The following is a 27,684-nucleotide window of genomic DNA, read 5'->3' as shown; positions in this document are numbered from 1 at the left end:
AAAGGGCGCTCTGGTTGTTCTTTCCTTGAGTAATTTGAATAATTATATCTCCATTCCTGTCTAAATTATTCACACAGATCAAAGCTGTATAGCCACTATCATAGCTTTTGAAGGATATCATCTGTGGATATTTGTAAAATATTTTTGAACATTACTGAGCGTGTATAACATATTGATAAGTACTGACGCACAGATAAACTAGTGTGGCAACTAAAGCACTTTGACCTCATTACTGTTATCCATTGCTGTTGCTCAGCTTTGATTTATTTTTCACATGGACATCGAAACCTAACTTAAAATGTGACTTTGCGTTAACGATCCAAGGATGTGCTGGGGGCAGCTGCCAGGGCATATTCTGGAGTTGTGGAAGATAGCAAACATTAATTTCAACAGCAACCAGTCTTCAGATGTGAATGTTGATTGCAGATTGAATTTAAAATGCAGTTTCGAGCATTGGTCTTTCTGGAGCTGCAGACTGGAGTTCATTGCAGACCAGGAAATACTCCATTGACCTGAGATGTTTGCATTTGAATGAATACAGCTCAGAGACAGTGGTGTTAACATTAATTTAGGGTGTCTTGAGCACTGGTGTGAAGATCTAGGTGTTTGAAAATTATACGTTACTCAAATAAAGCATTATGAATGCAATGTACATATAGAATTGTCCTACCGTTACCTTTGATCTTTAGCATATAAAAATGTGGTATAATGTTGTCAGCTTGTGTGTGCAGAGTAAAGACTTCCGTACTGCTAGCTGTGTGTCTCCAGTGACTTCTGACTTTCATTGACAGTCACAACATAGTTTTGTCAGAGATTCCAGCGCAAGCATAGCATGCCCGTAATGTTCAGCAGAATAGCACAGGCAGCACCAACAACAAACCAAGAGAATGGCAGACAAACAGGCCTATTTCCCACCCACCCACATAGGCCTCCTACTCCAAGATATGCCATTGGGTGATATTAGAAAATAGAAAAGAAGCAACCATAGCACAAATGAGGCCATTCAACTTGTTATATCTATACTGTCATTAGTTGTTCAGCTAAAGCCATGTGTGATGTACATGCATTCAGTGGCCACTTTATTAGGTACCCTCCGTAACTAATAAATTGGCCACTGAGTGTATGTTTGTGGTTTTCTGCTGCTGTAGCCCGTCCACTTCAAGGTTCGATATGTTCAGAGACGCTTTTCTGCACATCACTCTTGTAGCATGTGGTTATTCGAGTTACTATTGTCTTCCTGTCACCTTGAACCAGTCTGGCCATTCTCCTCTGGCATCTTATTGGTTACTTATTTATCATTATTATTTTTTAATTTTGTATTTGTTCAGTTTGTTTTCTTTTGCACATTGGTCACCTGTAATTGTCCGTGTGTTGGGTGCGGTCTTTCATTGATTCCACTGTGGTTGGCGTGTGGCCAAGTGGTTAAGGCGTTCGCTGAGTGATTTGAAGGTCACTAGTTCGAGCCTTGGCTGAGGCAGCGTGTGTGCCCTTGAGCAAGGTACTTAACCACACGTTGCTCTGCGACGACACCAGTGCCAAGCTGTGTTGGTCCTAATGCCCTTCCCTTGGACAACATCGGTGGCGTGGAGAGGGGAGATTTGCAGCATGGGCAACTGCCGGTCTTCCATACAACCTTGCCCAGGCCTGCATCCTGGAAACTTTCCAAGGTGCAAATCCATGGTCTCTTGAGACTAACGGATGCCTATTATTTTGGACTTACTGTGTATGCCAGCAAGAAAACAAATCTCAGGTTTGTATATTATGACAGATACTGTATGTACAGTGACAATAAATTTACTTTGAACTCTCCCATTGACAAGACATTTTTGCCCATGGAACTGCCACTCACTGGATTTTTTTTTTGTCTTTCACACCTTGCTCTGTAAACTCTAGAGACTGTTGTGTGTGAAAATTGCAGGAGATCAGCAGTTTCTGAGATATTCAAACCGCCCCATCTGGCACCAACAATCATTTCATGGTCAAAGTCATTAAGATCATGCTTCCTCCACATTCTGATGTTTGGTCTGAACATCTGAACCATGTCTGCATGCTTTAATGCACTAAGTTAGAGCCATAGGAAAGTACAGCACAGTAACAGTCCCTTCAGCCCATCTAGTCCATGCTAAACCATTTAAACTGCCACATTAAACCAGTTGTTGCCACATGATTGGCTGATTAGATATTTGCATTAATGAGCTGTTGTAAAGGTGTACCTAACAATGTGGCCACTGAATATATTTTAAGACTGACCCTAAGACAGGTCTTTACAGTTCTGATGATCGTTTGCTCAAATTATGATTGATATATTGTAAACATAAGAAAATCTGCAGATGCTGGAAATCCAAAGCAACACACACAAACTGCTGGAAGAACTTAGCAGGCCGGGTAACATCTATGGAAAAGCGTAAGCAGTTGATGCTTTGGGCTGAAACACTTCATCGGGACTGGAGAAAAAAGATGAGTAAGAAGGTGGGGGAGGGGTGGATGAAGTACAATGTAGCAGGTGATTGGTGAAACCGGGAGGGGAGGGGTGAAGTAAAGCCCTAGGAAGCTGATTGGTGAAAGAGATAAAGGGCTGGAGAAAGGGGAATCTGATAGGAGAAGACAATGGAAGAAAGGGAAGGAAGAGGATCATTGTATTTTGTGGCAGCAGTATAGTATGAAGTCTTAAAATTACTATAAATAACAAAAATAAGTAGTGCAAAAAAAGAATAATGAGATAGCATTTATGGGTTCATGTGCCATTCAGAAATCTGATGGTGGAGAGAAAGAAGGTTTCTTTGAATCATTGAATGTGTGTTTTCGGGCTCCTGTACATCTTCCTAAATGGTAGTAATGAGAAGAGGGCATGTCCCAGTTGTTAAGGGTCCTTTGTATTGGTTATGCTTTCTTGGGGCATCTCCTCTAGAAATGTCCTTGATGGTGAAGAGCTTTGTTCCCATGATGGAGATGGCTGAGTCAACAGCCCTGTGCAGCCTCTTGCAGTCGTGTGCATTGGAGCCTCCACGTTAGACTGCGAGACAAGCAGTCATGTGCGTTGGAGCCTCCACGTTAGGCTGCGAGACGACCAGTCATGTGCGTTGGAGCCTCCACATTAGGCTGCGAGATGAGCATTCATGTGCATTGGAGCCTCCACGTTAGGCTGCGAGACGACCAGTCAGAATGCCCTACATAGTACCTCTGTAGAAATTTGTAAGCGTCCTTCCTAACCTACCAAATGTCCTCAAATTCCTAATGAAGTAGAGCTGCTTGTGGCATTCTTGGTGACTGTAGCAATATGTTGTGCCCAGAATTGATCCTCTGAGATGTTAACACCTAGGAACTTGAACCTGCTTACACTTTCCACCAACCTGTCAATGAGGACTGGAGTGTGTATGACTAACTTCCCCTTTGTGAAATCCACAATGAATGTAATTATTTATGAAGTTGTTATTTCTTTCTTAATTTATATTCTTCAACTATATTTTTATTGGAAGATATTTAAAGTTGGACTCTTTCCAATGTTGTATTCCAGACATTAGGGTCTCTCTCAAAGGAGGTGTAAGTCACTCCTGCCCACCACTAGCCTTAAGCTCACCCTTGGGCAAGGTGTAGCACCTGCTTATACCCCTGATCAGGGTCATGTGAAGCCATGGAAGCAGGTGGTGGATGGTTGGTTGAACCGCTGGTGCATATCACAAGTCGCGGTTATGCGACCACTGACAGCAGGCTGACAGTCTCTGAAGAGTATTGGTAATGGCTGGGGTCACCCGTCTTGTAAAGACACTGCCCAGAAGGTAGTGGCAAACCACTTCTGTAGAAAAATTTGCCAAAAACAATCATATGACACGCCACTTAATAATTTCAGACATAATGAACAATGTCAGAATGGCGATTGTATAGGCAAAAAAGGTAAGTTTAGTTGAGCATTCGATTACTAATTTATTAATTTAATCTGGTTTGGCACAACATTGTGGGCCTGAGTATCTGTTCCTGTGCTGTATTGATCTATGTAATCAGAATCAGGTTTCTTATCACTGTCTTATCTGGTGTGAAATTTGCCATTTTGTAGCAGCAGTACAGTGCAATGACATACAGTACTATGCAAAAATCTTGGACGCATATATATATAGTTAGGGTGCCTATGATTTTTGCACAATACTGTATTTTTCAATGTGGAGCGGAGAGTGAGTTTGTAAATCAGTCGGGACCAAAGGATGTTCAGTATGGGGAGGGTGGAGCACAGCGAGAGGGTGGCAGAGAAGGGGTGCCAGGGTTCGGGGGTGGTGTGGGTGCACACACACACAGCCCTGAGACACCAGGCAAGATCGTGTGATTCTAAACAACTGGTTTATTGATTATTACAGAATATCCATCTGATACTTCCCGCTCCCTACCCTTTCCCTTTTCCTTTCCTCAACCATGATTCCCCTCTTCCTACCTGCTTCCCACTCTCAGTCCACAATAGAGGTCGGTGACCAGTGGTGTGCCTCAGGGATCTGTTCTGGGACCCCTACTCTTCGTGATTTTTATAAATGACCTGGATGAGGAAGTGGAGGGATGGATTAGTAAATTTGCTGATGACACAAAAGTTGGGGGTATTGTGGAAAGTGTGGAGGGCTGTCAGAGGTTACAGCGGGACATTGATGTGCAAAACTGGGCTGAGAAGTGGCAGATGGAGTTCAACCCAGATAAGTGTGAAGTGGTATGGTAGGTCAAATATGATGGCAGAATATAGTATTAATGGTAAGACTCTTAGCAGTGTGGTGGATCAGAGGAATCTTGGGGTCCGAGTCCATAGAACACTGAAAGCAGCTGCGCAGGTTGACTCTGTGGTTAAGAAGGCATACGGTGCATTGGCCTTCATCAACCGTGGGATTGAGTTTAAGAGCCGAGAGGTAATGTTGCAGCTATATAGGATCCTGGTCAGACCCCAGTTGGAGTACTGTGCTCAGTTCTGGTCATCTCACTACAGGAAGGATGTGGAAACCATAGAAAGGGTGCAGAGGAGATTTACAAGGATGTTGCCTGGATTGGGGAGCATGCCTTATGAGAATAGGTTGAGTGAACTTGGCCTTTTCTCCTTGGAGCGATGGAGGATGAGAGGTGACATGATAGAGGTATACAAGATGATGAGAAGCATTGATCATGTGGATAGTCAGAGGCTTTTTCCCAGGGCTGAAATGGCTAGCACGAGAGGGCACAGTTTTAAGGTGCTTGGAAGTAGGTACAGAGGAGATGTCAGGGGTAAGTTTTTTTACGCAGAGTGTGGTGAGTGCGTGGAATGGGCTGCCCGCAATGGTGGTGGAGGTGGATACGATAGGGTCTTTTGAGGGACTTTTGGATAGGTACATGGTGTTTAGAAAAATAGAGAGCTATGGTTAATTACCCTAGGTAATTTCTCAGGTAAGGATATGTTGGGCTCAGCTATGTATATACATACATAGTACTATACATTACAATAAATTACAAAATATCTAGTAAAATAAAAAGGAATAATGAGGAAGTACTCATGAATTCATGGTCCATTTAGAAATCTGATAGTGGAGTGTGAGTCTTTAGGCTCCTGTACCTCCTCCCCAATGGTAGTAACACCACAGTAAGAGATACTGTATATTATATTTGGACATTGACTATAGTGAACTCAATAAGTAATTGATAACCACAATAAATTCTGCAGATGCCGTGTTTGTTAAATAATTGTCTATATTAACTTTAATTGGCTTTATACAAACTGATACTAAAGTGTTTCATGTTTATCTGAAGAGGAATTAAGAGCTGACGGTTTGGGCCCGTCCTGCTGAATTTCTCCAGTATTTTGTGTGTGTTACTCTGGATTTCCAGCATCTGCAGAATCTCTTTGTGTTTATTTTTCCATTATCTTTTTGGTTTCCCAGGGAATGATATGCTTTGTTGATCAGGCGACAAAATTACAGAGAAACAAATATTGTTGAAAGAGGAATGACAAGAGAGGGAAACAAACAACCTCAATAAATTATTTATCACTTCATCAGTTTTTGCTCGTACAGCTCTAACCACTCTTCTAGCTGATTTATAAACAACATCTTCTCATTCTTTAAGCTAATCCCTGTGAACTGCATTGTCGGCCCGTTGATCAACAGTTCTCTGAGAAAATGCTTGACACAGTGATTGATGGGACATCATGCACTGAAGCCATAAACAGCAGGGATATCTGCATCAATGGCATATGTAAGGTATAGTTGGGTGTGTTTCCTTTATGTAAACTTTTCCTCAGCTCTGTGACGTGACAAACAATGTGGTAAAATTTTAACTCCTAGTCATCCTTAACATTCAAATCAACACACACAAAACGCTGAAGAAACTCAACCACACAGGCAGGAAATGAGTAAACAGTCGACGTTTTGGGCAGAGACCCTTCTTCAGGACTGAGAGTGAAGGGGGAAGATGCTTGAATTAAATGATGGAGGGAGGGGAAGGAGGCTGGTTGGAAGGTGATTGGTGAAGCCAGGTGGGTGGGAAAGATCGGGCTGGAGAAGAAAGAATCTGAGAGGAGAAGATAAGAGGACAGTAGGAGAAAGGGAAGGAGGAGGGGATCCAGAGGGAAGTAATAGGGAGGTGCAAAGACATAAAACGTCAGAGTGGAGAATAAAGGTAAGGAGGGGGGAAATTTTGTTCACTAGAAGGAGAAGTTGACATTCATACCATCAGGATGGAGGGTAATCATACGGAATATAAGCTGTTGTTGCTTCACCCTGAGGATGACCTCATCTTGGCATAAGAGGAGCTATAGATCGACATGTTTGAATGGGAATGAGAATTGGAATTAAAATGATCTGTGAGTTATCACAGATTGAAGTTAGATTACCAGAACATTCCTTTCAGTTGTTCTCATGCTCACTGTATTGTTTTTTCTCTCTCATTCATTTGCTGGGTACAATCTGATCGAATCTGTGTCAGACCTGCCTGAATGATCAAGATCCTAAACAGGTCATTGCTGTCTACACGTATCTTCTTCGTCACTGGTCATTAGAGAACATCTCACTGAAGTTCACAGATGATCCATTTTTACACACACGGTACTGTGCAAATGTCTTAGGCATATATAAAAACATCTGTAAAGCAAAGATGCTTTCAGAAATAATCAATTAAAAAGTTTTCAACTATCAAAAAATATACTACAAAGAGCAGTAAACAGTAAAAAGAACTAAATCTAATCAATATTTGGTGTGACCACCCTTTTCCTTTAAAACTGATTCAATTCTGTTAGTTACACTGTCGTGCAGTTTTATAAGAAAATCGGATGGTAGTTTGTTCCAAGAATCATGGTGATCTTGCTGTAGTTCTTCTGCAGAGTTTGCCTGTCTCGCTTGCTTCTGTCTCTCCAGGTAATCCAGACAGTCTCGATGACATTGAGATCAAGGCTGTGTGGAGGCTATACCATCTGAAACCATATAAAAGAAAATCTGTGGTGCCTAAGACTTTTGCACAGTGCTGTCGGTCCTGGAAAAATGGTAATACAATGCAAAACCATTTCTCATTTACAGTGGTACATAGCTAGTTGTAAGAATACAGTTTATTTCATATCTAATGGGATCTTATTATGAATGGATAACTTCAATTTATTTTCTTCTAGTAGTACCTATATTCTCAGTGAGGAATTGGATCCATTTGTGAAAAAGATGAAAATTCTGTGCTTATTGAACAACTAAACAAGAAATTAGGAAAGGGAAGCTGAGTATGAAAGTAGATTAGCACAAAATATAAAAGCAGACAGCAGAAGTTTTTATAAATATATAAAGCGGAATAGGGTGGCTAAAGTCAATGTAGGTCCTTTGGAAGATGATAAGGGGAAATTGATATTGGGTGATAAGGAAATGTCTGAGACATTGAACGACTATTTTGCGTCGGTATTCACGGTGGACAACATGTCTAATATGCCGAAGAAGGATGTTATGGACGAAATGGGAGGTGAGGACCTCGATAAAATCACTGTCACTAAAGAGATAGTGATGAGCAAACTAGAGGGCCTGAAGGTAGATAAGTCCCCAGGTCCTGATGGGATCCATCCCAGGGTGCTGAGGGAATTAGCGGAGGTTATAGTAGACGCATTGGTAACTATTTATCAGAACACTCTAGACTCTGGGCAGGTCCTGGTGGATTAGAAGACAGCAAATGTCACGCCACTTTTTAAAAAAGGATGGAGGCAAAAGACAGGCAACCATAGGCCAGTTAGTTTAACGACTAGTCGGGAAAATGCTTGAAGCTGTCATTAAGGAAGAAATTGCGAAACATTTAGAAAGGAGTGGTTCCATTAGTCAGACGCAGCATGGATTCGGAAAGGGCAGGTCCTGTTTGACAAACCACTGGAGTTCTTTGAGGACATAATGAGTGCAGAGGATAGAGAGGAACAGCTGAATGCTGTATACTTGGATTTCGATAAGGTGCCGCACAAGAGACTTATAAATAAGATTCGGATGCATGGAGTCGGAGGAAGTGTATTGGCATGGATAGTGGATTGGTTAACTGATAGAAGACAGAGAGTTGGTATAAATGGGTGGTTCTCTGGTTGGCAGTGTGTGGTGAGTGGGGTGCCGCAGGGGTCGGTGCTGGGCTCGCAGCTATTTACCATTTACATTGATGATTTGGAAGAGGGGACTGAGTGTAGCGCAGCAAAATTTGCTGATGACTAAACTGAGTGGAAAAGCAAATTGTACAGAGGATGTGGAGAGTCTGCAGAGGGATATAGATAGGTTAAGTGAGTGGGCCAAGGTCTGACAGATGGAATACAACATTGGTAAATGCGAGATCATCCACTTTGGAAGGAATACTAGAAGAGCAGATTATTATTTAAATGGTGAAAGATTGCAGCATGCTGTTGTGCAGAGGGACTTGGGAGTGCTTGTGCATGAATCGCAGAATGTTGGCTTGCAGGTACAACAGGTTATTAAGAAGGCAAACGGAATGTTGGCCTTCATTGCTAGAGGGATTGAATTCAAGAGCAGGGAGGTCATGCTGCAACTATACAGGGTACTGGAGAGGCCACACCTGGAGTACTGTGTGCAGTTCTGGTCTCCATACTTGCAGAAGGATATACTGGCTTTGGAGGCAGTGCAGAAGAGGTTCACCAGGTTGATTCCAGAGATGAAGGGGTTAACCTATGAGGAGATTGAGTCGCCTGGGACTATACTCTCTGGAGTTCAGAAGAGTGAGAGGGGATCTTATAGAAACATACAAAATTTTGAAAGGGATAGATAAGATAGAAGTAGAAAAGTTGTTTCCATTGGTAGGTGAGACTAGAACTAGGGGACATTGCCTCAAGATTCAGGGGAGAAGATTTAGGGCGGAGATGATGCGAAACTTTTTCCCAGAGAGTGCTGAATCTGTGGAATTCTCTGCCCAGGGAAGCAGTTGAGGCTTCCTCACTAAGTATATTTAAGAAACAGATAGGTTTTTACATAGTAAGGGAATTAAGGGTTATGGGGAAAAGGCAGGTAGATGGAGCTGAGTTTACAGACAGATCAGCCATGATCTTATTGAATGGCGGGGCAGGCTCGATGGGCTGGTTGACCTACTCCTGCTCCTATTTCTTATGTTCTAGTGTTCATATAGGACAGCAAAGACAAAGATGAGCTCTATTTGTCACACGTACAGTGAAACATCAAAACATACACTGAAATGCATCATTTGTGTTAATGACCGACACATTTGGGATGTTCTGGGGGCAGCCCACAAGTGTTGCCATGCTTCCTGTGCCCAGAACTTGCGAACCACAACCCATACGTCCTTAGAACGTGAAAGGAAACTGGAGCACCGGGAGGAAGCCCAAGTGAATGTACGAACTCCCTACAGACAGTGACAGAAATTGAACCCTCATTGCTGGTGCTGTAATAGCATTATGCTATTTGCAATACTCATAACCATATAACCATATAACAATTACAGCATGGAAACAGACCATCTCGGCCCTTCTAGTCTGTGCCAAACTCTTACTCACACCTAGTCCCATCTGCCTGAAGTGAAGGAAAAGTAAGACACCAAACTAATTGGAAACTTGCTATCTTTACAATATAGTCAACTCTTTATGTGCTAATATTTGCACTCTTTTAACCCAGTTTTTAAATTTTCATTTGGTGCACTAATTTTGTTTCCTCTCCAAGGTCAGTCTCCTCAGTTCCTCTGATACCAGCAACTGATCCCTTTATATACCAATCAGTAATAATTCGGTTCTCCCATCCTCACTACTGTGGACCTTTGCCAAGACTGCTAGTCTTCCCTGCCAGCTGGCTGACCATTGGATGGAAATACATTGGCACAGCAGTGTAGCAGTTAGCACAATTGCTCTACAGTGTCAGCTGTAAGGTCAGGGTACAAATCCCGCTACTGTCCGTGCTCTCCAGGCACACCCTGTGACTGCATACATTTCCTCCCTGCTGCAGTTTTCTCCCACATTCCAAAGACATGCAGATGTGGTTGGTAAGTTGTGGGCATGCAATGCTGGCACAGGAGGTGTGATGACACTTGCAGACTCCCAGCACAATCCTTGCTGAGTTGATCTGATGAAAATGATCTAGTTCACTGTATGTTTAGATGTACAAGTGACACATAAAGCTAATCTTCATCTTATTTTTTGATTTCTTTTGTGGAATGGCTTTCTTCCTCCATTTTAACTTTCTTCAGTCTTCAGTATCTTGAGGGTTGGCTGCAATGTCTACTCCTTTGTATATCATATCTCATTCCTTCTTTACAAATTTAGGAAACACTCTTTGCTTAGACTTTGATCTTCACCTTGACATCTCTATTTTCTTTATAGAAAATGGTACCATCTCAATCCAAGAAGTCATCTTGCTCTTATGAAAACTTATAATTAATGATGTGTTATGGCAAAGAATTTCAAAGCATACTTATTTTATTTACAGAATATATTAATATAGTCTGCAAGACACAATGAGAAGAAATGTTTAGTATTCCCCAGGAAACCAATTATAGTACTTGTCTGAAAAAATAGCTTGGCAAAGTTTTTGGTTTTGAACTCTGCATGAATTCTCTGCTGAAGAAGATTGGTGGACTTTTAAAACCTACATGATGCATATGTTTTTCATTAAAATCTACATCAAGCTTCCCTGGTACGAGGTATAGATTGTCAAATTTGGAATCAGACGTATCATTGACGTATCTTGTAAAATTTGCTGTTTTGCAGCAGCAGTACAGTGTAATACATTAAAAACTCTAAATTACAGGAAGAGATGTAAAAATTAAATTAACCACGCAAAAACAGCAAAATAATGAGAGAGTTTTCATGGGTTCATAGACTGTTCAAAAATCTGATAGTGGAGGAGAAGAAGCTATTCCTAAAGTGTGTGTCCCAAGGCTCCTGAACCTCCTCCCTGATGGTAGTAATAAGAAGAGGGCATGTCCTGGTGAGTGAGGATCCTCAATGATCATGCCATCTTCTTGAAGAGTTCCCTATTGATGGTGGGGAGGTTAGTGCCCATGTAGGAACGGGTAAAGAAGTGGCAGGTAGGAATCTAGTGTAGGAAAGTGTATGGCCAAGCACCTTTGACGAAGGAATGAAGCGTAGACTATTTTCTAAGTGGGGAGAACATTCCAAAAGCAGAAGTGCTAAGGGACTCAGGAGCCCTCGTACAGGGTTCTAGCATTCATTTTGAGTTGATTATAATATAAGAGCAAGGATGTCATGCTGAGCATTGGTCAGACTCTGGGAGTATTGTGAGCAGATATTGGGCCTATTACATAAAAGAAAAAATGTGCTGGCATCGGAGAGGGTCCAGAGAGGTCCACGAGATTGATTTTGAAATGAAAGGGTTAAGTTGTAAGGAGCATTTGATGGCTGTGGGGCTGTACTCACTGGAGTTTAGAAGAATGAGGGGAGATCCCATTGAAGCCTATCAAATGTTGAGTGACCTAGATAGAGTAGAGGTGGGGAGGATGTTTCCTCTAGTGGGTGAGTCTAGGACCAGAGAGCACAGCCTCAGGATAGAGGGACACCCATTTAGAACAGAAATGAGAAGGAATCTGATCATACAAGAGGTCGATCGAAGAGTCTGATAATGGTGGGGTAGAACCTATACTTGAGCTTGTTGGTATGTGCTTTCAAGCTTTTGTATCTTTTGCCTGATGGGAGAAGAGAAAATGTCCTGGTTGGGTGGGGTCTTTGATTACGTTGGCTGCTCTACAGAGGCAGCGAGAGGAGTCCAGAGGGGGATCTGGTTGATGAGCAGATTATTGTCAAAAGTACCATTGAGAGTACTGTTGATGATTGCTTGCACTACACTTCTGACAAGACCAATTGACCACAATATATAGGAGCAAAATTACGCCATTCAGCCCATCAAGCCTGCTGCACAATTTGAGCATGGCTGATATATTATCCGCCTCAACCCTATTCTCCTGTCTTAGAACATAAGAGCATAAGACATAGGAGCAGAATTAGGTCATTCAGCTCATCGAGTCTGCTGCGCCGTTCCATCATGGCTGCTCCCAGATTCCACTCAACCCTAAACACCTGCCTTCTCGCTACATCCTTTGATGTCCTTACCAATCAGGAAACAATCAACTTCCGCCATGGACTTAGCCTCTACCGCAGTCTGTGACAGAGCATTCCACAGAATTACTACTCTCTGGCTAACAAAAATTCCTGCTTACCTCCATTCTTAAAGGTTGCCCCTCAATTTTGAGGCTGTGCCATCCAGTTCTGGATACTCCCACCACAGGAAACATCCTCTCCACATCCACCCTATTTCGTCCTTTCAACATTCAGTAGGCTTCAATGAAATCCCCACACATTCTTCTAAATTACTGTGAATACAAGGCCCAAAGCTGCCAAATGCTCCCCATATGTTAACCCCTTCATTCCTTGAAGCATCCTTGTGAACCTCTTCTGGACTCTCACCAATGACAACACATCCTTTCTGCGATATGGGGCCCAAAACTGTTGACAATACTCCAAGTGCAGCCTGACTAGTGTCCTATAAAGGCTCATCATTATCTCCTTGCTTTCATATTCTATTCCCCTTGAAAAAAAATGCCAATATTGCATTTGCCTTCTTTACCACAGATTCAACTTGTAAATTAGTCTTCTGGGAGTCTCGCACCTCTGTTGTTTGAACCTTCTCCCCATTTAGATAATAGTCCGCACTGTTGTTCCTTTTACTAAAATGCATTATCATACATTTCCCAACACTGTATTCTATCTGCCACTTCTTTGCCCATTCTTCCAATTTGTCTAAGTCCTGCTACAATTGCATTGCTTCCACCATACTACCTACTTCTCTACCTATCTTCAAGTCATCTGTAAACTTTGCCACAAAACCATCAATTTCATTATCCAAATAATTGACAAACAATCTGAAGAGTAGTGGTCCCTGAGGATCACCACTAGCCACAGGGCACCAACCAGAAAGGCCCCTTTTATTCCCACTCACTGCCTCCTGCTTGTCAGCCATTCCTCTATTCATGCCAGTATCTTTCCTGTATCGCTATTGGATTTTATCTTGTTCAGCAGCTTCATGTGTAGCACTTTATCAAATGCCTTCTGAAAATCCAATAAATAACATCCACTGCCTTGCCTTTATCCACCCTGCTTGTTACATCCTCAAAGAACTCTAACAGATTTGTCAGGGAAAATTACCCTTTGCAGAATCCATGCTGACTTTGACTGATTTTATCATTAATCTCCAAATACCCTGAAACCTCATCCTTAATGATAGACTCCAACACTTTCCTAACCATTGTTAGGCTAACTAGCCTATAATTTTCTTTTTTTTCTTCTTAAAGAGTAGAGTGACATTTGCAATTTTCCAGTCCTTGACTAATGGACTAATGCATCCGTTATCTCTTCAGCAACCTCTCTCAGGACTCTGGGATGTAGTCCATCTGGTCCAAGTGACTTATCCACCTTAAGAACTTTGAGTTTGCCTAGTACTTCTTCCTTTAATAGCAACGGCACTCACTCCTGCTCCCTGACACTCCCAGACCTCTGGCATACTGCTCGTGTCTTCCACAGTGAAGATTGATGCTAAGTAAGTTCACCTGCCATATCTTCGTCACCCATTACTACTTCACCAGCGTCATTTCTCAGTGGTCCAATATCAAATCTCATCTCCCATTTACTCTTTATATAACTGAAAAAACTTCTGGTATCATGCTTTATATTATTGACTAGCCTGCCCTCATATTTCATCTTTTCCCTTCTTATACCATTTTAGTTGCCTTTTGTTGGATTTTAAAAGCTTCCCAATCATCCAACTTCTCAATCATTTTTACTACCTAATATGCCCTTTCCTTGTCGTTTATGCAGTACTTAACTTCCATTTTCAGCCATGGTTGCCTCCTTCTGCCTTTTGAGAACTACTGTTTCTGTGCAACATATCTATCCTGTGCCTTGTGAACTATTTCCAGAAACTTCAGCCATCTCTGCCCTGCTGTCATCCCCGCTGGTATCCTCCTCCAATCCACCTGGGCAGCTCCTCTCTCATTCCACCGTAATTCCCTTTATTCCATTCCATTCCGATACTGATACTTGTGACTTATGCTTCTCCCTCTCAAACTGCAGTATGAGTTTAACCATATCATGATCACTGACTCGTAAGTGTTCCTTTACATGATAAGATCTATGTTGTTATGCAACACCCAATCTAAGATAGCTCCTCCCTGAGTAAGCTCAAGCACAAACTGCTCTAAAAAGCCATCTTATGGGCATTCAACAAATTCCCTTTCTTGCAATCTGATTTGCCACCATTTGTATATTGAAGTCCCCCATTACAATTGTGTCGTTAGCCTTATTACAAGCCTTTTCCAGCTCCCTTTGCAAACTCAACCTCACATCTTGGCTACTATTTGGAGCCTGTATATGATTCCCATAATGTTTTTCTACCCTCGTAGTTTCCTAACTCCACCCACATAGATTCAATATTCTCTGACCCTATGTCACCTCTTTCTAAAGATATAATACCATCCCTTACCAACAGAGCCACACCACCGCCTATTCCTTCCTGTCTGTCCTTTCAATTTAAAATATAACCTTTGATGTTGAACTCCCAACTATGACCTGCTTTCAGCTATGACTCAGTGATACCCATAACAGTGATTGCCGACCAATCACTATTTGTGCCATGAGTTCGTCCACGTTATTCTGAATGCTACATGAAATAAATACAGCACCTTCAGTCCTGCATTCTTTGCCCTTTTGAATTTTGCCTCTGTAGTACAATTTAACTCTTTGCTCTGTCTGCATTTGTACCCAGTCGTTGGGTTGTCCTTCCTGACATTCATGTAACACCCATCATCTACTTGTAAATCTGCTGGCTCATACTCAGCTCTATCATACTGGCTTCTATCCCCTTGCCATATTAAATTAGACCATTCCCAAGAGCTCTCGTAAAACCTGCCCAAAAGGATATTGGTCCCCCTCGGATAAGGGCAACCGTCCATTTTGTACAGGTCCCACCTGCCCGGAAAAGATCCCAATTATCCAGAAATCTGGATCCCTGCCCCCAGCCCCAATTCTTCAGCCACACATTTATTTGCTACCTTGTTCTATTCCTATCCTCACTGTTGCGTGGCACAGGCAGTAATCCCAAGATTTCTAACCTTCAGGTCCTGCTTCTCAGCTTCCTTCCTAACTCCATATATTTTTTCAGGAACTCCTTCCTTTTTCTGCCTATGTCGGTACCAATATGTACCACGACTTCTGACTGCTCGCTTTTCCTTTTCAGGATACTGCAGACCCTGGCACCGGGGCTGCAAACTACCATCCATGTTACCTTTTTGCATCCACAGAATCGCCTATCTGTCCCCTGACTACAGAGTCCCCTATTACTGCTGCCATCCTCTTCCGTTCCCTACCCTTCTGAGCCACAGGGATAGACTCTGATAGACTCTGTACCAGAAGCACGGCCACTGTTGCTTCCCACAGGCAGGTTGTTTCCACCCACCCCCTCCCCCCCGAACAGTACTGAAAATGGAGTACTTATTGCTGAGGGGAATGACCACAGGGGTGCTAGCCACTATAGGAACATAGAAAACATAGAGCACAATACAGGCCCTTCAGCCCACAAAGCTGTGCTGAAAGTGTCCCTACCTTAGAACTACCTAGGCTTTACCCATAGCCCTCTATTTTCCTAAGCTCCATGTATCCATCCAGGAGTCCCATAAAAGACCCTATTGTTTCTGTCTCCACCACCACCGCCGGCAGCGCATTCCACACACTCACCAATCTCTGCGTAAAAAACTTACCCCTGATATCTCCCCTACTTCCAAGCACCTTCAAACTACGCCCTCTCGTGCTAGCCATTTCAGCCCTGGGGAAAAGCCTCTGACTATCCACACAATCAATGCCTTTCATTATCTTGTACACCTCTATCAGGTCACCTCTCATCCTTCGTCGCTCCAAGGAGAAAAGGCCGAGTTCACTGAACCTATTTTCATTAGGCATGTTCTCCAATCCAGGCAACATCCTTGTAAATCTCCTCTGCACCCCTTCTATGGTTTCCACATCCTTCCTGCAGTGAGTTGACCAGAACTGAGCACAGTACTCCAAGTGGAGTTTGACCGGGGTCCTATATAACTGCAACATTACCTCTTGGCTCTTAATTTCAGTCCCACAATTGATGAAGGCCAATGCACTGTATGCCTTTTTAACTACAGAGTCAACCTGTGTAGCAGCCTTGAGTGTCCTATGGACTTGGACCCCAAGAGCCTCCACACTGCCAAGAGTCTTACCATTAATGCTATATTCTGCCATCATATTTGACCTACCAAAATGAACTACCTGACACTTATCTGGGTTGAACTCCATCTGCCACTTCTCAGCCCAGTTTTGCATCCTATCAATGTCCCATTGTAACATCTGACAGCCCTCCACACTATCCACAACACCCCCAACCTTTGTGTCATCAGCAAATTTACTAACTCCTCCCTCCACTTCCTCATCCAGGTCATTTATAAAAATCACAAAGAGTAGGGGTTCCAGAACAGATCTCTGAGGCACATCACTGGTCACTGGCCTCCATGCAGAATATGACCAGTCTACAACCACTCTTTGTCTTCTATGGGCAAGCCAGTTCTGGATCCACAAAGCAATGTCCCCTTGGATTCCATGCCTCCTTACTTTCTCAATAAGCCTTGCATGGGGTACCTTATCAAGTGCCTTGCTAAAATCCATATACACTACATCTTCGGCTCTGCCTTCATCGATGAGCTTAGTCACATCCTCAAAACATTCAGTCAGGCTCGTAAGGCACGACTTCCTTTTGACAAAGCCATGCTGACTATTCCTAATCATATTATGCCTCTCCAAGTGTTCATAAATCCTGCCTCTCAGGATCTTCTCCATCAACTTACCAACCACTGAAGTAAGACTCACTGGCCTATAATTTCCTGGGCTATCCCTACTCCCTTTCTTGAATAAGGGAACAACATCCACAACCCTCCAATCCTCCGGAACCTCTCCCGTCCTCATTGATGAATCAAAGTTCATTGCCAGAGGCTCAGCAATTTCCTCCCTCGCTTCCCACAGTAGCCTGGGTACATCCTGTGTGGTCCTGGTGACTTATCCAACTTAATGCTTTCCAAAAGCTCCAGCGCATCCTCTTTCTTAATATCTATATTTTGAAGCTTTTCAGTCCACTGCAAGTCATCCCTACAATTGGCAAGATCCTTTTCTGTAGTGAGTACTGAAGCAAAGCTTTTCCGTAGTGAATACTGAAGCAAAACTTTTCCATGGTGAATGCTGAAGCAAAGTTTTTCCGTAGTGGAAACTGAAGCAAAAGTGAATATCTGATGCTCTCCCTTCCCTCTCCTCACAGTCACCTATTTATCTGTCTCCAGTAGCCTTGGGGTGACTACCCCTCTGTAGCTCCTATCCATCGCTGCTTCGCTTTCCTAACAAGCCGAACGTCATTGAGCTGCAGCTCCAGTTCCCTAACCCAGTCTTGTAGGAGCTGCATCTCAATGCAGCTGGTGCTATTGTGGCTATTGGTGAGCCTAGAAGTCTCCTGGAAATCCCACCTCTGACACCCAGATCTTCTTTGATGTCCATCCTAATCAAGAATCTATCAATCTCTGCTTTAAATATACCCAATGACTTGGTCTCCTCAGCCATCTGTGGGAATGAATTCCACAGTTTTTCATCCATTCACTAAAGAGATTCCTCCTTATTTCTGTTCTAATGGGACCTGGGTTCTGAGGCTATGCCCTCTGGCCGTTTAGAATCTCAGAGTCCAGGAGACTCTTAGATCAGCAGAAATTCACTGCTGACACATTAAGAACATTTAAGAGACTTTTAAATATACAATTGGATGCCAGAAAAATGGAGGATTATCGGGTGTGTGGGAGATGTTTTGACTGAACGAAGCCACCAGAGATGCAGCTGGTAGATAAAAAAAATCATTATTCAGGCTACACATAAGTTAACAGTCTTTGGATTCACTTGAGAGAGAGAGAGGCTACTTGACCCAACATTTTTGCACATTTTTATATGTTATAGAACAAAGGTAATAGGACAATTTCTATAGTTACAATGCCCTCATAATGCTTCTTTTAAGTTACATATAGTTTTTGAAATACCTCAATCTTCCCACTAACACACCCAAAATGAATGTTAATTACTGTGGTCTCTGAGGTGTATTCGTGCAATGGGGTCTTGATTACATTCATGCATATGCAGACATCTCAGGACAATTGGATATTTCCTGCTCTGCAATTTACTCTAACATGCAGTTCCAGGAAGACTGTTGCTCCTGGCTGCATTTTAAATTCAACCCACAATCCATATTCAGATCTGAAGACTGGTTGCTGTTGAAATTAATATTTGCTATATTGCATATCTCCAGAATACACCCCGATAGGAGGAAAGGGACAACTTTCATGACATACTGCATGTAAGTGATGATAAACCTGATTCTGCTGTGGGTCTCGTTTGTAGAGAGAGAGTGGGAAGGGGACAGAGAGAAGGGGATCCTGGTTGGGAAAAGGGGCAGGGAGAGAGGAAGGAGTGGGAAGCACCAGAGACACATTGTGTAATGATCAATAAACCAATTGTTTGGAATCACATGGCCTTGGCTGATGTCTCAGGGCTGAGTGTGTCTGCACCTGGGTCACCCCCTGTCCCTGGCACTCGTTCTCTGCCACTTGCCCCACATCCCTCCTGTGGCACTGCACCCTCACGATTCCCAACATCTTTAGCTCCCTCCAGAATTACAAATTTGCTCTCTTCTCCATATTAGCAACTGCAGTACTGTGCAAATGTCTTAGGTACCCTAAAGCACATACTGTACATGTGCCTAAGACCTTTGGACAGTACTGTAGGTTGATACAACATCATGAGCCAAAGAGCCTATATAGTGCAATACCATTCTATGATTAAATCAACAATGACAGCCCATTAAATGAGTTGCAGAAGGATGTTACACAAACACAAATAGCATCTCACATAGGCAAAATGATGAGGAACAAACACAAAATGCTGGATAATATGCATTCAACATTCTGATAGTGAAAATGCACTCAGAAAGCAACAGTGGTTGTGAAATAAGTCAACGTCTTGCCAAAGTAGCAGAGAAGATAAGAAAATGCTTGAGAGAAGCAGGTTAGAAAATGTCCTCCAGTGTTAAGGTCAGAAGCTGGAATGCAGCACAACAGAGTGAGTAAAGGAAGACGCAGCAGTCTATGTCGCACCACTTTTAGTGGTATGTACTGGCGAGTTTTCCAGTGGCAAACCTTTTCAACAATGCTCAGCTTTGAAGCCAAGCAAGACATACAAAGACAGTTTTATAAAGGAATTGCCATAGACCATTATATAGAAGGACATAGAACATACAACACTACAGTACAGTACATGCACTTTGGCCTATGATGTTCAATCTTCCCACTAACACACCCAAAATAGGCAAAATTGGGGCCAATCAACTGGGGCAGCACGGTGGCGTAGTGGTCAGCACAATACTTTACAGTACCAGTGACCCGAGTTCAATTCCCACTACTGCCTGTAAGGAGATCCTATGTTCTCCCCACAACCGCGTAGGTTTCCTCTGGGTGCTCTGGTTTCTTCCCACAGTCCAAAGACGTACTGGTTGGTAGGTTAATTGGTCATTGAAAATTGTCTTATGGTTAGCCTAGGGTTAAATCAGGGGTTGCTGGGCGGTACAGTTCAAAGGGCTGGAAGGGCTTACTGCACACTGTATCCCAATAAATAAATAAATCTAACCATTTTCTCCCCCACAGCCTTTTATTTTTCAATTATCCATGCGCTTATCTAAGAGTTATTTGTATGCACCTAATATATCTGCCTTTACCACCAGCTGTGGCAGGGAGTTTCACACACCCTCCACTCTGTGTAAAAAAAAAACTTACCTCTGACATTCCTCCCCCCGCCCCCCCGTATACCTTAAAATTGTGCCCCCTTGCATTTATCAATTCTGCACTGGGAAGAAGTCGCTGGCTGTAAGTCTGTGCTTCATATCATCTTATAAATACCTATGAAGACGTCTCTCATCCTCCTCTCCAAAGAGAAAAGCTCTAGCTTGACGTGCTTAAAGGGAGTTGAATTGATAACAATGCCTGAACAGTGAGCTGACCATCAGAGATAGGAGCAGAGTTACGGCACTTGGACGATTGAGTCTGCTCCATCATTTCATCATGACTGATCCATTTCCCTCTCAACCCTGTCTTCTCTCGTTAACCTTTGGTGCTCTGATTAATTAAGAACCTATCAACCTCCACTGGCCTCCATAGCTGCCTGTTACAACGAATTCTACAGATTCACCATCCTCCAGTTAAAAAAGAAATTCCCCTTCATCTCTATTTTAAATGAGCATCCCTCTATTTTAAGGCTGTGCTCTCTGGCCCTGTACTCTCCCGCCAAACGAAACATCCTCTTCATATCCACTCTCCCTAGGCTTTTCAACATTCGATTTCAATGAGACCTCCCCACGTTCTTCTAAGTTCCAGCGAGTACAGGCCCAAAGCCTGCAATCACTGGTCATGTGATAACCCTCTCATTCCTGGAATAATTCTCGTGAACCTCCCCTGAACCATCTCCAATGTCAGTAAATCCTTTCTGAAATAAGGGGCCCAAAGCTGCTCACAATACTCCAAGTGAAGACACCAGTGCCTTATACAGCCTCAGCATTACATCCTTGCTTTTATACTCTAGTCCTCTCGAATTGGATGCTACCATTGCATTTGTCTTCCCCACCACCGATTCAACCTGCAAATTAGCCTTTAGGGAATCCTGCATGAGGACTCCCAAATCCGGCTCTGAGGATTCATTTAAGAAGCTGTCTTGAGGTAAGAGGAGCAGAGACAAATAAGCTTAAAGCAGAAAATACAAAAACCAAGGTTGGTAACACTGACCGCCGACCCACTGAGTTCTCCCAGCAGATGTCTCTTTGCCGCATATTCCAACATCCATCATCTCTTGAGTCTCCATGTTATGACTCTGCTATCAATTCCTTTCAAGGCAAGCTGACTTTGAAGTTCTCCTCCTCTCTTTTTGATGGCAGCCCCTCCTCTTTTTGGGTGTTCAGTGTGTCCCTCTCTCACTAATCTCTTTCTGTTGTTTATTCTGTTTTGCTCTTTCAGAAGGGATCTTCAGTACTGCACACTTACTTCCTTGGTACTCCTGCCTGTTGCTATTTTGTCCCAAGAGAACTCCGTCTATGGTTCCAGCCAGAAGCACCTGTGTGCACAATTCATTCACTGCTTCTCCCTGCAGCTTTCCCTCTGCATCCTATGACCTACCATCATTGTCAAGCATTTGGCACCCTCTATACATCTGACCCTCTGTCTCACTATTTCTCTGTTTCTCTGACTCTCCATCTCTCTCCCCCTCTTTCTCTCTATCCCTCTCTCCCCCAGCTTCCAGATTTCCTCTGCATCCTCTTCAGCCCGCAAGCACGGGGATTTCCCTGCATTTCAGGCTTCCTCAAGGTGCAAGCTTTCATAAACAGCACTCCACTTTAGGAACTTCCCTGGCAATTCCTTGCCAGGAGTGTCTGGTTGGAAACTTGGAGTCTCCACTGCCCCTTTGAACACAGAGCATTCTCCCTATCAGTTTATAAGCAATTGTCAGGTTTTTCTGATCCCTCAGACTACTCTCCCACTCTCCTTCATCCACTCATTCAGTAGCAGAGCTTTATTGTAGCTTGTAGGGTGTTCCTAACATTGTGGCATCTCCCTTTCAAAAGCTGCCTGCACAGACTTCCCCAGCAGTGCTACATGTTGAGAGCAGTGCTTATTAGCAACACATCTAGCATTACAATTAATGCCATGCCATTTTTGGCACAGCACCACACAGGAATTGTTCAATAAATCTCACAGCTGTACCTTACACTTTTAATGCTACTTTCCTGAACAGAAAAGGGTAACTCACAGCATCATTTTGACACCAAAAAAAAGAGTAGCATGAACATTTTCTAGCTTGTCGTCTTTTTGACCCAGCAGGGCTACTGCACAGGACCGAAATAAGCTACAGAAGGTTGAAAGTCTAGTCAGCTCCATCTTGGGCACTAGACTACAAAGTACCCAGGACATCTTTAGGGAGCTGTGTCTCAGGAAGGCAGCATCCATTATTAAAGACCTCCAGAACCCACGGCATGCCCTTTTCTCACTGTTACCATCAGGGAGGAGGTACAGAAGCCTGAAGGCACACACTCAGCGATTCAGGAACAGCTTCTTCCCCTCTGCCATCCGATTCCTAAATGAAGAGTATTTCTGTTTTTGCACATTTTTAAATAATCTATTCTATATAGGTAATTGATTTACTTGATTATTTATTGTTTTTTTTCTCCCTTTGCTAGATTATGTATTGTATTGAGCCGCTGCTGCTAAGTTAACAAATATCACGTCATATGCCAGTGATAATAAACCTGATTCTGATTCTGAAAAGTGGGAAGTGTGCAAAGTTATCCTTCAAGCCATATCACAAACATTTTTTTTAGAATTCCACATGAATTATTAAAAAAAAACAATTGTAAGAGATAATTGTGTATGCCTTTTGAAGTAAAAATGAAGGTGCAGCTAAATATTTTCACATGGCAAACTCTGAAATAAATGTTTTATTTCTGAAGAAATTTGAGCGGAAATCACCAAGACCAACCGTTAGTTTGTTATGAAATAATAATGATGGCCTGTTGACATCAGTGAGCCTGTCTCTGAAAAATACTTCATAAAAAGTAAGAAATAGTATAATCTGTTTATGGTTTTAATCAATATTGTAAGTATTTTTTGTACAAACTCCATACTCTCCAAGTGTTAATGTAATAAAAACTAAATAATTTAAGACTGCTTTAAGGGGCAGTCATCACTGGGAGTCAAACTTGTTCTTTCCCCCGGTATGAATCCTTTGCCTATGTGTCATGATGTGCACTGCCAATATCAGAACCCAAGTGCAGAGGAGAGACAGCGATGGGAAGTTTATTCATAATAATTCCAACAGAACATTGCTGGATCAGCCAAGCAACTTTGTGAGAAGTAGTATTCTCAAAACTAGGTCCCCGTGATTAGTGCAACACACATCAAAGTTACTGGTGAACGCAGCAGGCCAGGCAGCATCTCTAGGAAGAGGTACAGTCGACGTTTCAGGCCGAGACCCGCTAATTGGGTGTCCACTTAATTAATACAATTAACATGGAAGCCCCAAGTGTGTCAAGATAAATTTAACAAGCTTATCCAGAAAGCACCAGGAGACCTCATTACAAGGAACGAGTTGCTCGAGAAAAAAACATAAGGAACTCGATTATGACTCTTATTAAACAACAATTAACCTATACAGATGCTCTAAAGATCTCAGAGCTCAGCACTCTCTGGTGCCCTGAACAGGCCTGAATATCTCATTAGATAAAGTTTGGGCTTGTTTTCTCACTATATGAGAAGCTAGATTAGTTTGAATTTGAATCAGTTTGTATGATGTTCTAGTTTGATAAAACAATATGTTGCATTCCCCAAAACATTGTGACAATATTATCCAAAAAATATACAGTGGATTCCAGTTAATTGGGTTATTGGTTAATCGGGGCAGCCACTTATTTAGGACAACTCATCATCATCATCATCAAGTGCCATGCCCGGATTGAGCTTTGACCACCATGGCCCACACACTCCTGTTTCGGGTCAAGTGGATCACTTCATTGGTATTCAGTTCCAGTTCTCTGGCTGCTGTCTCCATCATCATCTGTCTTTCTCTTCCTCTTGCTTTCTTCCCTTCAATTTTTCCCATAATTACCGTGCATTCTAACTCCTCTTTCCTAATCACATGTCCAATGAAGTTACGTTGCCTTTTCATGATCTCTTACATTATTCCTCTTTTTGTGTTTGCTCTGTTCATGACATCCATGTTAGATATTCGTTTCATCCATGATATTCTTTGCATCCTCCTCAAAAACCACATCTCTGCTGCTGCAGTTCTTTTCTAGATATTGTCCAACATTCTAAGCCATATAACATAACTGGATAAACGTAACATTTCAGTACTCTGAGGCGGGTTGTCATGCCTAGTTTAGTATTGGTCAGTATACTCTTCATTCTCATAAAGGTGTCTTTTGCCATCCCTATTCTTCTTTAGATGTCTGTGTCGCACCTGCCATCTGATGTCACCCAGCTACCTAAGTAGCAAAAGTTCTGTACTTGTTTTATGTCTTCCCCGTTTATTCTCAGCCTGCAGATAGGATTCTCCTTCTTTTTGGATATCACCATACATTCTGTCTTTTTGCAGTTGATTGATAGACCCATTTTTGCACTTTCTTCAACAACTATATCAATTAAGTTTTGTAGTTCTTCCTCCGTACTTGCAATTAACACAGTGCCATCGGCATATCTGAAATTACTGATGTTTTCATCGCCAACTTTGATTCCCAAGATGTCCCTTATTTTTTGTAATATTGTTTCACTGTACACATTAAACAAATCAGGGGAGAAAACACACCCTTGTCTAACACCTTTCTTGGTTTTCATAAACTGACACACTTCTGTGGCCTCCATCACACCACTCCCACAGAACAATGATTGAAACTGTGAGCACACACATGCACACACAGGGACTCAAATACTTGCACTAGCGGCACTTTGTGCATTACTGTGATATTCTGGTGCTGCTGCAACTTATTTTCTGCTACTTATCTATTTAATACTGTTTTTCTATTACTGTCTTGTTTTTATCTACCGCTTTATTTAATTACCTGAGAGGAAGCCAAACAGAGTTTCATTGTACCTATGTATAATGACAATAAAGGTCATTCAATTGAATTGAATTCAATTCAATTCTCCGTCTGTTCTTACAGCGGTAATTTGTTCCCAGTACTGATTTCTGATTAGGCGGAGGTCTTTTGAATCTAGATCTAGAGTTTTCTGTAATATTTCAAATAACTTATTGTGCTTCACTTCATCAAATGCTTTTGTGTAGTCGATAAAACAAACAAATCTTTTTGCACTTGAATAGCTCGTTCTGATAACGTCAATATTGCCTTTCTTGTTCCTTTGTCTTTCACAAAACCACATTGTTCTTTACCTATTTCAGCTCGTATCTTACTTTTAGCTCTTGTCATCAAAATTCTTAGAAGTATCTTGGTGATATGACTCATTAAACTTATGGTCCTATGTAATTTACATTCTATTGCTCCAGGTTTCTTAGGAAGAGTGATAAATATTGATTTTTTTCATCTCTTCTGGTATTATTCCAGTCTCATAAATGTCATTGATTAAATCAGTAAGACTAAATCAGTAGGACAACTCACAAAGATCAAAAACAAATCAAGAAAATAGCTGGGATTCCCTTCACCTGCAGTATATGGGACAATAAGCCACTAAATTGGGACAGGATGTACAAACCTGTAATAGTGTCACGGTAACCGCTGTGCTACTGTTGCACTGCCTTCTGACACTGACACTAGTTCAGTAATGTTATCCGTTTCCACAAATATTTCAAGTTCATATTGCAAATATACACTCAGTAGCTACATTATAAAGTACCTCCTATGCCTAATATAGTGGCCTGTGCATGTATGTTCTTCATCTTCTGCCTCTTCCACTTCATCCATTTCAAGGTTCTACATGTTCTACATTCAAATGACCACGAGGTTCTACATTCAGAGGTAATCTTCCACACACTACTATTGTAATCAGAATCAGAATCAGGTTTATTATCACCGGCATGTGATGTGAAATTTGTTAACTTAGCAGCAGCCGTTCAATACAATACATAATCTAGCAGAGAGAGAGAAAAAAATAATAATAAATAAAATAAAAGCATAATAATTAACAAGTCAATTAATGATGTATATTGAATAGATTTTTAAAAATGTGCGAAAAACAGAAATACTGTATATTAAAAAAAAGTGAGGTAGTGTCCAAAGCTTCAATGTCCATTTAGGAATCGGATGGCAGAGGGGAAGAAGCCGTTCCTGAATCGCTGAGTGTGTGCCTTCAGGCTTCTGTACCTCCTAACTGATGGTAACAGTGAGAAAAAGACATGCCCTGGGTGCAGCCGTTTATAATGATGGATGTTGCCTTTCTGAGACACCACTCCCTAAAGATGTCCTGGGTACTTTGTTGGTTAATATCCAAGATGGAACTGACTAGATACACAACCCTCTGCAGCTTCTTTCAATCCTGTGCAGTAGCCCCTCCATACCAGACAGTGGTATAGCCTGTCAGAATGCTCTCCACGGTACAACAATAGATGTTCTTGAGTGTATTTGTTGACATACCAAATCTCTTCAAACTCCTAATAAAGTATAGCAACTATCTGGCCTTCTTTATAACTACATCGATATGTTGGGACCAGTTTAGATCCTCAGAGATCTTGACACCGAGGAACTTGAAGCCGCTCACTCTCTCCACTTCTGATCCCTCTATGAAGATTGGTATGTGCTCCTTCGTCTTACCCTTCCTGAAGTCCACAATCAGCTCTTTCACCTTACTGACGTTGAGTGCCAGGTTGTTGCTGTGGCACCATTCCACTAGTTGGCATATCTCACTCCTGTACACCATGGTTCATGTAATCCATGGTCATTTGAGTTACTGTTACCTTCCTGTCAGCTTGAACCAGCCTGGCCATTCTTTTCTGAGCTCTCTCATTAACAAGGTTTTATCGCTTACGCCTACTGGACGTTTTTTGTTTATTGCACATTCTCTGTAAACTGTAGAGACTGTTCTGCATGAAAATCCCAGGAGATCAGCAGTTTCCGTAAGACTATAAGATACAGGAGCAGAATTAGGCTATTTGGCCCATCGTCTGCTATGCCATTTCATCATGGCTGATCCTATTTTCCCTCTCAGCGCTAATCTCTTACCTTCTCCTCGTATCCCTTTGTGCACTGACGAAGCAAGAATCTATCAACCTCTATCTTAAATATACGTTAAGACTTGGCCTCCACAGCAATGAATTCGACAGACTCACCACTATCTGGCCAAAGAAGTTCCTCCTCATCTCTGTTCTCAAAGGATGCCCTATTATTCTGAAGCAGTGTCCTCTGGTCCTAGATTCTCCCACATGAGATACTCAAACCACCCCGTCTGGCACCAACAATCATTCCACGGTCAAGGCCACTTAGATCACATTTCTTCTCCATTCTGATGTTTAGTCTGAACAACAACTGAAGCTCCAGACCATGTCTGTGAGCATTTATGTATTGAGTTCTTGCCACATGATTGGCTGATGAGATATTTGCATTGACAAGCTGGTGTACCTAATAAAGTGACTACTGAGTG

At 42.2% G+C, this 27,684-nt stretch overlaps 1 protein-coding gene across 2 annotated transcripts in view; it reads left to right on the top strand.

Moving 5' to 3' along the window:
- The window catches only part of LOC140194909 (A disintegrin and metalloproteinase with thrombospondin motifs 12-like), a 688,485-nt gene that overhangs the window by 393,918 nt on the left and 266,883 nt on the right, over positions 1 to 27,684 (top strand). For both annotated transcript variants that reach the window (XM_072252276.1, XM_072252277.1), the window contains exon 13: positions 6,061 to 6,194. In XM_072252276.1, coding sequence (XP_072108377.1) covers positions 6,061 to 6,194 — 134 coding nt within the window. The remainder of the gene's footprint in view (positions 1 to 6,060; positions 6,195 to 27,684) is intronic.

Source organism: Mobula birostris, chromosome 3 (assembly GCF_030028105.1).
Source record: "Mobula birostris isolate sMobBir1 chromosome 3, sMobBir1.hap1, whole genome shotgun sequence".
NCBI classification, from domain to species: Eukaryota; Metazoa; Chordata; class Chondrichthyes; order Myliobatiformes; family Myliobatidae; genus Mobula; species Mobula birostris.
The sequence above is the reverse complement of the archived record's forward strand: the minus strand, read 5'-3'. Positions and strand labels throughout refer to the sequence as shown.